Below are 14,664 nucleotides of genomic sequence, written 5' to 3'. Positions count from 1 at the left end.
ATGACAATTAATAATATGCAATGCAACACATAGACCGGTACTCTCCAGTACCTGCTGCGGCGTGCAGCCCGCTCCATTTATTTATCGTCGATGGCGCTCACTGGGGGTGTGCAGACTCCGGGAGGGGCCCCTTACGGCCCAAGCGCGATAATAAGCCATCTCGTGGCATCAACTAGGCTCTCGGCCTCATATCAACATCAGTATCATACCGCTGCGGCGTGCAACCCGATCTCATGCTCAGTCCAAAATCACATAAGCCTCTCGGGCACAATAATATAGAAATACTCAGCCCAAACTTCATTTAAAAATATTAATTAAGTTTCAAGTTTAAGAAAAAGTGGCTGAGTTTGCAAAACAGTATTAAATACCAGGATTGAGTTCAATGATATGTAAAAATGGTAAGAAACCAGTAATAATAATCCCTGAAGGATTTAATCAATTGGCACGAAGCCCAAACATAGCAATTAGCTCAATTAAAATGATAATAAGTGAATTTCAGTCAAATACGCAGTATATTCATCTACCGGGACGGACCAAGTCACAATCCCTAGAGGTGCTCTACCCCACGCTCGCTACCCGGCGTGCAAGTCACCTCAATATAGCACTACGATGTGCAAACACGGGGTTTCAAACCCTTAGAACAGCATTTACATCTATTACTCACCTCAAGCAGGCCAAAGTCCTAGCTCGCTATGCCCTTGCCTTTCGAATTGACCTTCTCGTGTACCGAATCTGATCAAAACCACAACGAATACATCACAATATGCTAATGGGACAATACCCAATCGAAAACAATCGAAAAATAGCTAAAATCTCGAAATTAGCAAAAACCCGAGCCCCGGGCCCACTTCTCGAAAATCAGAAAATTTATCATCAACGGATTCCTTATCTCGCCACGAGTCTATACATATAAAGAACACCAAAATCGGAGTCCAAATGACCCCTCAAATCCCCATTTTAACTCTCTTAAGTTTCAAGCCCTAATCACCATTTTTGACCCTTGATTCCTTAATTTTTCAGTCTTAATTCATGTATTTGTACCATAAAATCGTGTTTTAGACTCAGAAATCATTACCTCAATGAAGTTCCTTGATTTCTCCCTTCCAACTCGCCCAAATTCTCCAAGTCCGAAGTGAATATTATGAAACCCTTTGAAATTTCGCGAAAGAGAAATAAAACTTCACTGACCAGTTATTTCCGCATCTGCGGCTCCTTAGCCGCATCTGCGACTTCCGCTTTTGCGGTTAAAAGTCGCTTCTGCGGACAAAACCGCTTCTGCCGTGACAAGACCACTTCTACGGTTCCGCATCTGCGATTCCATTTACGCAGATGCGGCTTCCCTTAGTCTTTCAAAATTCCGCATCTGCGGTCCCATTGTCGCATCTGCGACTCCGCGAATGCGGTCAGCCACTCCGCACCTGCGATACCTGCCACTTCTGCGGCTCATAACTCGCTTCTGCGGTACCGCTTCTGCGGTACCGCTTCTGCGGTCCCCTTTCCGCAGAAGTGAAAATACCAGAAGCAGCACTGGTTCTGCAACATTACAAGTCCAAAACTCGCCGTTAGCCACCCGAAAACACCCCGAGGCCCCCGGGACCTCAACCAAAAGTACAAACATGATCCAACACCTTATTCAAACTTGCTCGAATCATCAAAACACCACAAATAACACCTAAACCATCAAATTACATCAAATTCAAGCCTAAGTTCATCCAAATCTTCCGAAACTTGCATTCGATCAAAAACCCGACCAAAACACCTCCGAATCAACTGAAATTTTGCACACACATCCCAAATCACCTAACGAAGCTACTACAACTCTCGGAATTCCATTCCGACCCTCGGATCAAATTTTCACCTATCAACCGGAATTCGCCAAAATACTAACCTCGCCAATTCAAGCCTAATTCTACACCAGACCTCTAAAATTACTTTCGATTACACTCCTAAGTCACAAATCATCCCCCGAAGCTAACCGAATCATCGGAATTCATATTCGAGCCCTCTAACACGTAAGTCAACATCCGGTTAACTTTTCCAAAACAAACCTTCCTTAAAGAGACTAAGTGTCTCATTTCCTACTAAAATCAATCCAAATCAACTCGTTCACACCCAACACACATAATGAAGCATAAATCAGCAGAAAATGGGGGAAACGGGGCGGTAACACACGTGACGACGGGTTGGGTCGTCAGACACTAGTTGGACCTTCTCCAATGCTTCCCGTCTGAAAATGCTGCAATAGGCTAACAATCTGTCCATATTGCTCCTTTGTAAGGTTGACATTTTGGCTTTGGCTTTCTCCTTGGGGCTCCAGTTTTTCTCCTTTTTCAACACTTGTGACTGCATTTGCTGTAACATTTCTTCCCTTATTGAACCTTGTATTGTTGTTGTACCTTGTGTACCTTGTCTATACTGTTGTTGTGGTCCTTGATTGAAGCTTTGAGGATAACCGTGGAGTTTATAACATATGTCCTTAGTGTGACCTTGTCGCTTTCAATAATCACAGAAAGGTCGAGCCCTATTGTTCACACTTTGGTTTCCGTAGAATAATTTGTTTTGAAATTCCTTCCTCCCAGGTTTGCATTCAGTGCTGTGGACTCAATATCTAGTTGGTTTCTGGGCCTAAACTCCCTCTGTTTCTCTTCTTGTATCAGGAGGGCAAATGCTTGTGCCGTATTTGGCAAGGGGTTCATCATAAGTATTCTCCCTCGAACAACCGTATATACTTCATTAAGTCCCATTAAAAATTGTATGAGTCTCCTATCCTGCTCTGCCTTATACATGTTCTCCTTTGCTCCACAAGTGCATATATAGCTGCAATGAGCTTTAACACCAAGAGTATTCAATTCCTCCCAGAGTTTCTTCATCTTCGTGCAATAGCCAGTAATATCAAGTACTCCCTGACTCAAGTCGTTGATTTCCTTCTGAATTTGGTACAGTTTGGCCCCATTCGTCTGATCATATCGATCCTGAAGCTCTTTCCACAACTCGACGGAATCATTCACGTACTTAACACTGTTAGCTATATCTCTCGATAGGGAGTTCAGAATCCACAAGGTGACCATATCATCGCACCTTTCCCATTGGCGAAAGAGTGGAGAAGTCACAAGAGGTTTTTCAGTATCTCCAGTAATAAACCCTAGCTTGTTCTTCACTGAAAGGGCTCTGAGCACACTCCTCCTCCAGGAGCGGTATCCAATCCCATCAAAAGGTACCGGAACTAGACTAGATCCTGGGCTATCGGAAGGATGTATGTACAGAGGACTCCCAGCATCAATCGTGGTCTGCATCGTCGTTGCTGTTATGGTTGTGGTCGCTTCATCAACTTGATCTGTGACCGCCATGAAGATTTTGTGAGAAATTTGTGAATAATAGTCGGAATGTTCTTCGTACAGCTGAGATTTCTTCAGTCCGCTAACGAATCGTCACTGAATGTGTTCGATCCAGATTTTCCCAAATCTTGATTATCAAAGAGATTGAATGAAACCCTAGACCATTCGAATCAACTGAAAACAGTAGAGAGATATGATGTGTGGTCGTTGATCGGACCTCCGCTCTGATACCATGTGAAGATTGAGTGAGGAGAAAGCTCCGAGCTACCTCCGATGGAGGTTGTGGAAGCTTCTCGAAGAAAGAGAGTGATAGACAGGAATGGATAGAATAACAAGGTCGGTTAGCTGAAAATTATGATATTGATCAAAAAAACTAAAAATAATACTGTTCTCAGTACATATATACAAAATGACTAATTGCCTAACTATCAATGACTAAGTAATGATGCTGACTCAGCACTGATACAAATATAAATATAACAATATTCTCAATAAAAATAATAGCTAACAAAATATATCTTTTTTTTTTGTATATATGTGTATTATATATACATATAAATACATATTTTAATATACATTTTGGCTAGCCAATGTAACTTGTTTTGATCGACCGGTCACTATTGTATTTTGCCAAACTATATATTATAATTCCCACGTAACAAATATGTTGGACATGCTGGGTTTGAGATTCAGAAGCCCAAACTGTTTAGGCCCGTTTGGCTAGATAATAACTTCAAGAGATCTTTATATAAATAGCCTGCTGGATTTATTTTTTACTTTGTCTAGCCGGTATAGACTAACTATATACGGTTATACATATATTATACATGAATTGTACGTATATTATAGCAAAAGTTCTTAGTTTTATGAAGATATAGAACAACATATTTTCGAACCCGAAAAACAGACAGAATTCTTTTATTTTAAGATGGTTAGATGAACAACTATTAAGAATTGACGATATGTTCTCTTCCAAATTTGATACGTAGAAGAATTGCTGTAGTTAATTCTCCTTTATGTTTTGTATTTTCCTTTACTTAATCACTTTCATTATTACATTTTCTTTCAAGAGAAAAGAATGATCGCTAAGAAAAAACATATATATGTATAGTAACAAGATAAGAATTATAAAAAAAAAAAAAAAAAAAAAAAAACTAATATATGATCTATTAAGTAATGTATTGGGAAATGAATATGGTCCAGAGCTAGTAGGCATAGCTATACAGCAGAGATTACGACCCAACACTATACTGCCTTAAAACTCCAAAAGGAGTCACGAGTATCAAATTAACTACTTAGTTTTCATTGTAAATTTAGACATAAGTTATCTAAGTTTTTAAAAGTAATATTTATATATTTGAAATTATAAAAAAATATATTATAAGTCATAATAGTTAGTAATGCAAAATATAAAAAAATAATTTTAGAAACATAATCAAAGAAAAACTTCTTTTTCAAAATTTATAATGGTGCCACATAAATTGAAGCACTAGGACTAGTAATTGGTATTCTTGACTATAATTTTTTATTTTTTGTTTTTCCTCTGCTGTTACTGTATTTTGCTTGAGCCGAGGGTCTATCAGAAACAGTCTCTCTACCTTTGCAAGGTAAAGATAAGGCTGTGTACATGCTACCCTCTCCAGATTCCACTTGTGGGATTACACTGGATTTTTTTTTTTTTTTTTTTTTTGTTGTTGTTGTTGTTGTTGTTGTTGTTGTTGTTGTCGTTGTTGTTTTGATACGGTATCTGGTACCTACATCCAGGGGCGGAGCTAGAGTGCCGAGAGCAGGTTCCGCTGAACTTAGTAGCTTTGGTTCGAACCTTGTATTTGTCATGACCTAAAATCCATTAATCGTGGTGGCGCCGGACACCTCGGTCAGGCAAGACAACATTAAGTAATTAATTAAACTCTCATTTTAATATTTTTGAAATCATTTCTTTTATACATTAAACGTTAAATAAGGAACTCCACAAAATAAATAATGATGTCTTTACAAAGTTTAACTGCTGAATAATCCCACAATCACCCCAGAATCCGGTGTCATAAGTGCATGTGTAATCTCTAATAAAGTACAATAACTGTCCGGAATATAAATTTGGACAAAAAGTAAATACAATACACTGAAAGAGACTCTACTGGTTGCGGGTCGTCTCGAGAGATGCAGCTCACCTAAGTCTCCGTATCATCCATGCTGTTACGCCTATTAGGTCACTAGAGTTACATGTGCCTGTGCAACAAAAATGCACAGCAAGTGTAGCATGAGTACGAAACAACGCGTACCCAATAAGTATCCCGTCTAACCTCGAAGAAGTAGTGACGAGAGGTCGACTTCGACACTTACTAGTGGTCCAATATTATCATTACAGTAAAGAAGTGAATAAGTATGAAACAAAGCAAATATATGAAATAAACATGTATAAAACACATAGTACCATCCCCCTACTTCATAATTTTACTCAAGTCTTCAGCTAGCAAGTTCCCTCCGTAACCGGAGCTTATATGTACAATACTACAATTATAGTGGTTTTCGTTAAGGAAGTTATCAGGATTCAAATCAGGGAAAATTCCTCAGACACACTGGCTTCTTGCCAAGTGTTACGCACGATTTCATGAGAGTGTATATATATATATATATATATATATATATATATATGAAATGCTGAGGCGTACGGCTCTATCCACATAAAAGTAAACTGTGCACTGCCAGAGGGTCGAATGACACGAACCAGATGCATCTATTAATCTGCCGAGGCGATCGGCCCGCTCCCATGAGAGTAGTAAAATGTGATACCCCGCTCGCGAATCATACGTGCGGCGCGGTCAGATATAAATTTCTTAAGTTAATATGATATTTATCATTTCTTTTCGAAAATACGAAGTTTAACGGAAACTCTTAAGATCTCAAATTCCTCAATTCAAATTTCTTTCAATCCAATTATTACGCAACCTTAATCTTGTTTCTTCTCAAATAAACAATAAACATAAATTAACAACAATATCAATCAAGGCTTGATGTAAGCCTAAAACTACCCGGACACAGGCATAGCTAGTAACTACGTATGGACTCTCGTCACCTCAAGCGTACGTAGCCCCCTCAAATAGAAGCACATGTTAATTATTTCACCTATGGGGTTAATTCCCTCTTACAAGGTTAGAAAAGAGACTCACCTTGCTCCGAAGTTTCATAACCGGCTTCCAAGCCCTTCCGACGACTCAAACCGATACACAACGCTCCAAAACTAGCCAATAATTATGCAAACCCATTTATATACGCTCGAATACTCATTATAATCCAATTTATAATTATTTCTAACCCCGATCAAAAAGTCGATAAAAATCACCCTCGGCCCACGTGCCCGGATTCCGAATTTTTTTAAAGATAAAGTTTACCCATAATCTCACGAATCCAAATATATAATTTACTCTCAATTTCACTTCCAAAATCGTGGTCAAAATCCAAGAATACCAATTTCTAGGTTTTTCCTCAAAATCTCAAATTTCTACTAATTTTCGTACTTCAATCCGTATCTATATCATGTATTTAACTCAAAACTAGTATAAACCTCTTACCTCATGCTTGGTGATGAAAATGGCAGCCCAAAGTTGCTCCAAGACCGGCTCCCATGAAAGAAATGGAGTGAAAAATGAGCCAAACCCCGAATTTTAAAGAACCTCACTGCCTCCAGCCTTTTCGCACATGCGGTCACTTGGCCGCTTCTGCGGTTCCGCAGGTGCGGCCCCACTACCGCTTCTGCGGTATTTCACCAGGCCTCTCAACTCCGCATATGCGGCTCTACAAACGCAGGGGCGGTCCCACTTCTGCGGACTTTGACTGCATCTGCGGTCCACTCCTTCGCCAGCAAAAATCCGCTTCTGCGGGTCACTTCCCGCTCCTGCGGTGCTCTTCACACAGGTGCAGTTACACCAGAAGCCCAGCTGCTTCAGCCCTTCCTCAAATTCCATTTTCAATCCGTTAACCACCCGGAATCAACCAGAGGCCCCCGGGATCCCGTCCAATCATACTAACCAGTCCCAAAGCATAATGTGGACCTGCTCGAGGCCTCAAATCACCTCAAACAACGTCGAAATCACGAATCACACCCCAATTCGAGCTTTATGAACTTTAGAACTTCAAACTTCTACATTCGATGCCGAAACCTCTCAAATCACGTCCGATTGACCTCCAATTTTGCACACAGGTCATATTCGACGTTATGGACCTACTCTATCTTCCGGAATCGTAATCCGACCCCGATATCAAAAATAGTCCACTTCCGGTCAAACTTCTCAAAAACCTTCAAATTTCTAATTTTAGCCAAATGACTCCAAAATGACCTACGGACCTCCAAATCCACTTCCGATCGCGCTCCCAATACCAGAATCACCATACGGAGCTATTTCCCATACTCGGAATCCCAAACGGACATCGATAGCATTGAAATGCACCTCAACACAAATTTATGAAATTCACCCAAAAATGCTAACTTCCACAATAGGGGCCGAAACGCTCCCGGGTCACCCAAAACCCGATTCGGACATACATCCAAGTGCAAAATCATCATACGAACCTACTGGAATCTTCATATCCCGATTCCGAGGTTGTTTACCTAAAAAATCCAATCTTAGTCAATTTTTCCAACTTAAAGCTTTTGAAATGAGATTTTCCTTTCCAAATCGAAATCCGAATTTCCCATATTTTGATTTCGACCATACATACAAGTCATAATACCTAAAGTGAAGCTACTCATGGCCTCAAACTGCCGAATGACGCGCTAGAGCTCAAAATGACCGGTCGGGTCGTTACATATTTGTCTTAAATTTTTTATTAAATATATATAAATTATTGATTTAGAACTAGTAACTTAAAATGATTAGAATCTCGAACCCATAAGTATAAAATCTTGGCTCCGCTTCTGCCTAATCGGGCCAGACCAAATTTAGATTTGCACCGAAAATCTTACATTATTTGTGAATATAATGCTCCCTAGCAAATGCGACTTTATCAAGGATTCGAAACCGAAATTTCTGATTAAGAATGAATAATACTTACACTCCAATACTGGCTATAGTTTCATTAATTAAAACACAACTGCCATTTCAGTCATCAGTTTTAAGAAAATTTGTGACATTGATTTGCGGACCATCTAACAGTTTGCCATCTCATACCATGCAAAATTAACTAGAATAAAAAAAATACTAATAATAATAATAATTCATCCTCAAAAAATATAAAAAGAACACAAGCAAGATACCCTCTTTTAATTTCTTCAAAGAAGCTGAAATTCTTCAAAATCATAGAAGAGAAGTAGCTAAAGGTATAATGACTACCACTTTACAATTTTTTCAATATTGATAATTATATATTAATATGGTTGTAGTTTAGCAGATTAATATTATGTTTTAATCATCTGTATTCTCATTTCTAAATTGTAGGTCACCACTTCGACAAAATCCTTGTAAAAACATGCTTTTCTCATTTTTTTTTTTTTTTGAGGTAAAAACAATACATTTTGAGAAAAAAATGCCTGCATAACCATTAATCTTTCTAGAGGTGAATTCAACATTTTGAATCACTTTTAAGATTTTTACTTTTTATATTGACTCAGAATTTAATAGTTTTTTTTTTAATATTAATGTTTCGTATTAAACATACTAAATTTAGTTGAACTCGTGCTTCTTGGTTTGAGAAAAAGCATTAAAAATAAGAAGAATAAAAAAGAAAAGAATAGAAATAGGAAGGAAAAATATAGAGTTATTTTATTTTAAAGTGACTAAAGATTTTGTTTTTTTTTTCTTGTGTAGTATAATGGGGTCAACAATGTATGAAACATCAGAATATCGAAAAAGGGTTTTCACATCAACAACTTGTACTCAGCAAAATGATTCATTTGGGAATGTATTATATGGTGCTGGATCTGATCTTATCAAAAGTGAGCTTGGTATTTATGGGGAGAAATTTTTTGGTTCAAGTTCTGCCTATGTTCAAAGCAATGTAAGATTAATACTCCATCTGTTTTATTTTATATGTTACAAATTGATTGAGTACGACGTCTAAGAAAAGTAAGGTAGACTTTTAAATTTTTTTATTTTAAATTAAAGATCTGTAAATGTCCTTAAATCTTGTAGTCGTAAACAAGAAGGTGAAGAATTAGCGTAAAAGGTTAGCAGGTAGTCGAGCGATTTCTCTTTTTTTTTTTTGGTTGGAGCTAGAATATTATTCTAGTTTAGAGCACCTTATCTGTTATTATTATTATTATTATTATTGTATTACGACTGTTGTTTATTTTGCTTTAGTTATCTTACTAATTTTTGTTGTCAATACTTTTTTTCTTTCTTTTTCAATATTTCCATCATAACTTCTTTACTTTTTTATTTCTTAAACATGTGTTGAAAATATTTTTCTTGAGCCGAGCGTCTATCAGAAATCGTCTGTCTACCTCACAAGATAGGAATAAACTCTACGCACACTCTACCGTTCAGACACCATTTGTTTGATTGTTGTTGAATCTTGTAGTCTTAAACATGCATGCCATGTGAAATATTGGAGTTAAAGACTTACTAAATATAGAAAGTAATTTTTTTAAGCATACTAATAAAGAAAGTAAGACATATAAATTAAAACAGAAGGAGTACCATTTTTTTAAAAGAAAAAGAAAAAAAGGTGTAGTTAATATTTTCTAAATAGTAAATTTTAGAGTATGGATGTTGAATTTGGATGAAATTATTGTACTGTATTTTCCATTTTCTAATTTATTTGAGATTCACAGATTAGCAGATACATTTCGAATCCTCAGTACTATTTTCAAGTGAATGAAGAATACGTGAAGAATAAATTGAAGGTGATTTTATTCCCATTTCTTCACAAGGTAAAGACTTGAACATTTTCAATATTATAAGTGCATTTGTTTTATTGGAATTAATATCATAGTAGAAGGGTATTAAGTTATTTTCTCCGTCCTATTTTATGTGATGCACTTTGGCTGATCAGGGCATTTAAGAAAAAACGAAAGAATTTATGAAACTTGTTATTTAAATAAATTATAGATTTTTGTGTTAGTTTACTCAGTTCATAAATAGAAATCCAGAAAACCAAAACGTTAGTAAACACAAAATAAAAAATTATTCCGAGCCTATAAGTTTTTTGTGCGTCCGAAGCTGAAGCCGATGTCTAGCCGAGTGACGGCGATAACGCGAGACTTGTTTTCTTCTCAACTTTTTAAGAGCTAGAAAAAGTGCTTTTATGTATAAGTATAACAATCTTCCTCTTCCTTTCCAACGAGGGACAAAGTTCCGATACTTAGTAAAAAGACTTTCAAAATTTTCACTTTCCACCATTCCCATTCGGACCTCAACTAAAAACCTAATAATTTGTATAGTTATAAATCATCTCATTAAGAATAAAACGAAAAATAAAAGTTAAATTATTTTAAAAGTAGATTTTTTTTTTGGATAGAGTAAAAAGAAAAGTGTATCATATAAATTGAAGTCAGATGATATATAATATTATTGTCTTGCTTGGGGTACATAAAGTAATGTATTTATAAAAGTCCTGAATTTCTCTATTTATTTTCTTGATATTGAGTTGTATATTTATTTCTCCTAAATATGTTTTTATATAGGGACATTGGATGAGAAGTGCTGATTTGGCTGGAGGAGAATTTTCATTTAAACCTCCAATTTATGATATTAATGCACCTGATTTGTACATCCCAATGATGGCTTTTGGTACTTATTTGGTTCTTGCTGGCTACTTCTTGGGCATTACAACCAAGTAAGTTGGTTAAAAGGAAAGAAATTCCATGTTTATATGTTATAGATTTAACTTATATACTCTAATTAAAATATTATTCATATATAAAGATGATTTTCAATAAAGAATAATAGATCTTTTAGCAAATAGCCTGAAGGGTTTTGGGTGAAGTACATAAATAGCCCTTAAAGTTGTTGGTCTTAAATCTTTGTCCCTACTTGTCCTATCGGCAGAATCTCAAGTTTAGTAAGTGTTGCCTTTCACTCATCCCGTGAGCAACACTTTTAACTTTTGACCTTGAAGTTCTGCCCGTAAAGTAAGCGGGTGGTAAAATTTAAAGACCACCTGATACTTTTTGGAGCCGGTATACATAGATTATACACTAATTATATACGGTTATAGATATTATACATAAACTATAAATATTTTATGCATCCGCCATTTATTTTTTGTTTAAACGGTTGAGTAGGAGATTATTTAGGTTAATTATTTAAAATAATGTGCATTTGTTGCATTTCAAGTTTCTCAACGGTCTTTTATAATTGAATTTAAGTTGTATGCATTAACAAAATAAATCCTTTTTACATTATCAGTACTATCGGGTGCACTTGTGATCGATAGTAGGTTATTACCATTTTTACCAAATCTGATAGTACAAATATTTCTGACATTGTGCATCACTGCATAGATCTTCTTAATTAGCATATAATCTATGTATATCGACTAAAAAAAGTCAACAGTAAATCTTGCCGGCTATTTTTGTAAAGATTCTAAAATTTCATCTGCGATTATTTTACATAGGGCCTTACTAGTGCAAATATTTTAACACCGTATATCATAAAAAATAAAAAATAGCCAGATTTACAACTGGTAATTGAAAAATGGTCACACTTTCAAGTTTCAATAGCGAAATTTTGCCACTTTTTCATGTAAAGATCTGAACAAAAACACTCTTAAAAATTCGAAAATATTCCAGCATAATATGCTGGAGTTCGAATTTTTTTTACATATGGGCTTCCGGCATAATATGCTATAATTTCTGGAGTTCCAAAATATATGCGGGAAGTTTATATGCAAGAGCTCCATAATCCTAAATATTATGCTGGAACTTTCAGTGTGCTGGAGTTCCAACATAATATGCTGGACATTTATACGCAAGAGCTCCATAATCCCGCATATTATGCTGGAACTTTTCGTGTTTCAGCGAAATAATGACTATTTTTCGCTATTTTGCGATTACCTATCTGAAAACTGGCTCGTCCGTGCTATTGTCACCCGTATATCAGTGCATAAAACTTAAACTTTTTGTGATTTTGTTGCAGATTTAGTCCAGAAGCTTTAGGTGTACAATTCACAACAGGACTACTTTGTTGGCTATTGCAAATCCTTTTACTTGAGGCCACATTACACTCTTTAGGAAGTGGAGAAGTGCCACTTCTTGACATGGTTTCCTATGGTGGCTACATTTTTGTAGCAGCATCAGTCATTTTAATTGCTAGGATTATTTGGGATTATTCATTTCATTTAGTTACATTTTTTGAATGCTTTTGCATGGGATTTTTCTTAATAAAAACCATGAAAAGAATCCTAATTGCAGAAGTTAGGAGCTTTGAAAAGCATTCAACAAAAAGAAATTACCTTTTGCTTTCCATGGCTTTGTCTCAAATCCCTTTGCTTTTTTGGTTGGGAAATGTTGGTGTTGGAGCTAAGTGAGAGGAGAGGCGGACGCAGGATTCGGCTATTGCGGAGGCACTATGATATTGAATATAAATTTGTCACTGCTCAAAAAGATTGGTATGTGGGTCTATGCTAATATTTGACTAACTTTTGGAGACATTTGCAAGTATATATGGAATTTTTATCGAAGTTTTTGGGTACTGGTGACCCCTCAAGCTATAGACCCGTCTTTGAGTGAGACGGGCCTACACTATTGTTAATTTATGTATTTCAATAAACTTATTGTTATTCTGTTGCTTTACATGAATGTAAAAGGGTTTGAGAAAGAAAAAGGAACATAAATAGCCGATTGGATTTACTGTTTATTTTTTTCTAATCGGTATACATAAATTATACACTGTTTATGCATGAATTATATACTGAATATGCATAGATTACACATTGATTATGCATGACTACCGATCGAAATCCGTCGGTATCCTTTACCGACCGATACTTTACGGTCCTCCATTTAGGTCTCGGTCGGTTTTTTTTCAGACGATTTTTGACCTGTTTTGTTAGCAAACTGAGAAACATAACCCTACCATAATGTGATTGCCAATACCGCAAAATAGTAAACATATTCCATAATATTTATCATTAAAAAACTATCACATAATTACAAATCCCATACCGAAATATCACTAGTATTGCCTTGTTCCCATTCATTACGCAGAAAATTATATTTGAAATCTTTTTTTTATCTGATATCTTAAAAAAATTTAAGCATCTCCATCTTTATAGGGTAGGGGCAAGGATGCGTATACACTACCCTCCCAGAACCTATGTATGGGATTAAGGGGTGAAATTCAAAAATAGCAATATTTACTAGTAGTAATCAAAATTTAGCCACAGTTTCATGTAAAGATAAATCTGAATGAAAACAATATTCAAAATCCGGAAAGTATTCCGGCATAATATACTGAAATTCCAGCAAAATATGCTAGAAGTTCCAGTACAATATATTGGTCTAGCATAATATGTCATACACAGGTGTTCCAATTTCCGGTATATTATGTTGGAACTTTCCGTGTGTTGGAGTTCCAGCATAATATGTTGGAAGTTCATACAGATGTGCACCAATCTCCAGCATATTATGTCACGACCCGGATTTTTCACCCTCAGGAGTCGTGATGGCGCCTACTAACAGGAGCTAGGCAAGCCAACTTAATTAACCACTCATTAAACACATGTTCCTTTTTAATAATTTAACAGCACTAAAATAAAAGCAACGGAATTAAAATCATAAGCAGAAGTCTTAAATTTAGATAGCTGAATAAAATACGGAACCCCAACATGAATCTCTACCCCGGAACTGGAGTCACATACTCACGAACATCTAAGAAGTACTAAATACAAAGTCTGAAAGAAAGCATAAATCTGTTTATCTCGGGTACAATGAGATGACAGTCTAATATAAGGAAAGAGGAGACGCCGGGCCTGCGGACGCCTGCCAGGCTACCTCGGGTCTCTCCGGACTGAAGGTATGCTCTCGTGCTAAAGCTGTTGCTGCTGCTGCTCGAAACCTGGACCTGTGCAAAAATACACAGAGTGTAGCATCAGCACAACCGACCCCATGTGCTGGTAAGTGTCTAGCCTAACCCCGGCGAAGTAGTGACGAGGCTAGACTGGACACCACATAAACCTGTGCAGATATATACGCAAGTACAATGGAAAGAAATAGCAAGAACATATCAATTTAAGCTGGGGAGGGGAGCATGCTTCAGGGGTGACAGATAGCACAAAATATCGGGAATAATGGTACGTACATCTATATTTTTAACTTCTAACAATAATGAAAAGACAAGGCAACTTTCATATTCAACTCATCTTGTTGCAGGCGTGCAACCCGATCCCATTT

The 14,664-nt window shown here is 36.6% G+C and overlaps 1 protein-coding gene across 1 annotated transcript; it reads left to right on the top strand.

Annotated features, from left to right (window-relative positions):
* LOC109233500 (protein YIF1B-like) lies at window positions 7,123-12,976 on the top strand. The gene is made up of 5 exons (XM_019399390.1): window positions 7,123-7,250; window positions 9,140-9,329; window positions 10,105-10,203; window positions 10,957-11,108; window positions 12,410-12,976. The coding sequence occupies exons 1-5, from the start codon at window positions 7,123-7,125 to the stop codon at window positions 12,798-12,800; spliced, it is 960 nt and encodes a 319-aa protein (XP_019254935.1). The 3' UTR covers window positions 12,801-12,976.

This window comes from Nicotiana attenuata, chromosome 1 (genome assembly GCF_001879085.1).
Source record: "Nicotiana attenuata strain UT chromosome 1, NIATTr2, whole genome shotgun sequence".
Classification (NCBI taxonomy): Eukaryota; Viridiplantae; Streptophyta; class Magnoliopsida; order Solanales; family Solanaceae; genus Nicotiana; species Nicotiana attenuata.
This window is presented reverse-complemented; position numbering and strand designations above follow the sequence as displayed.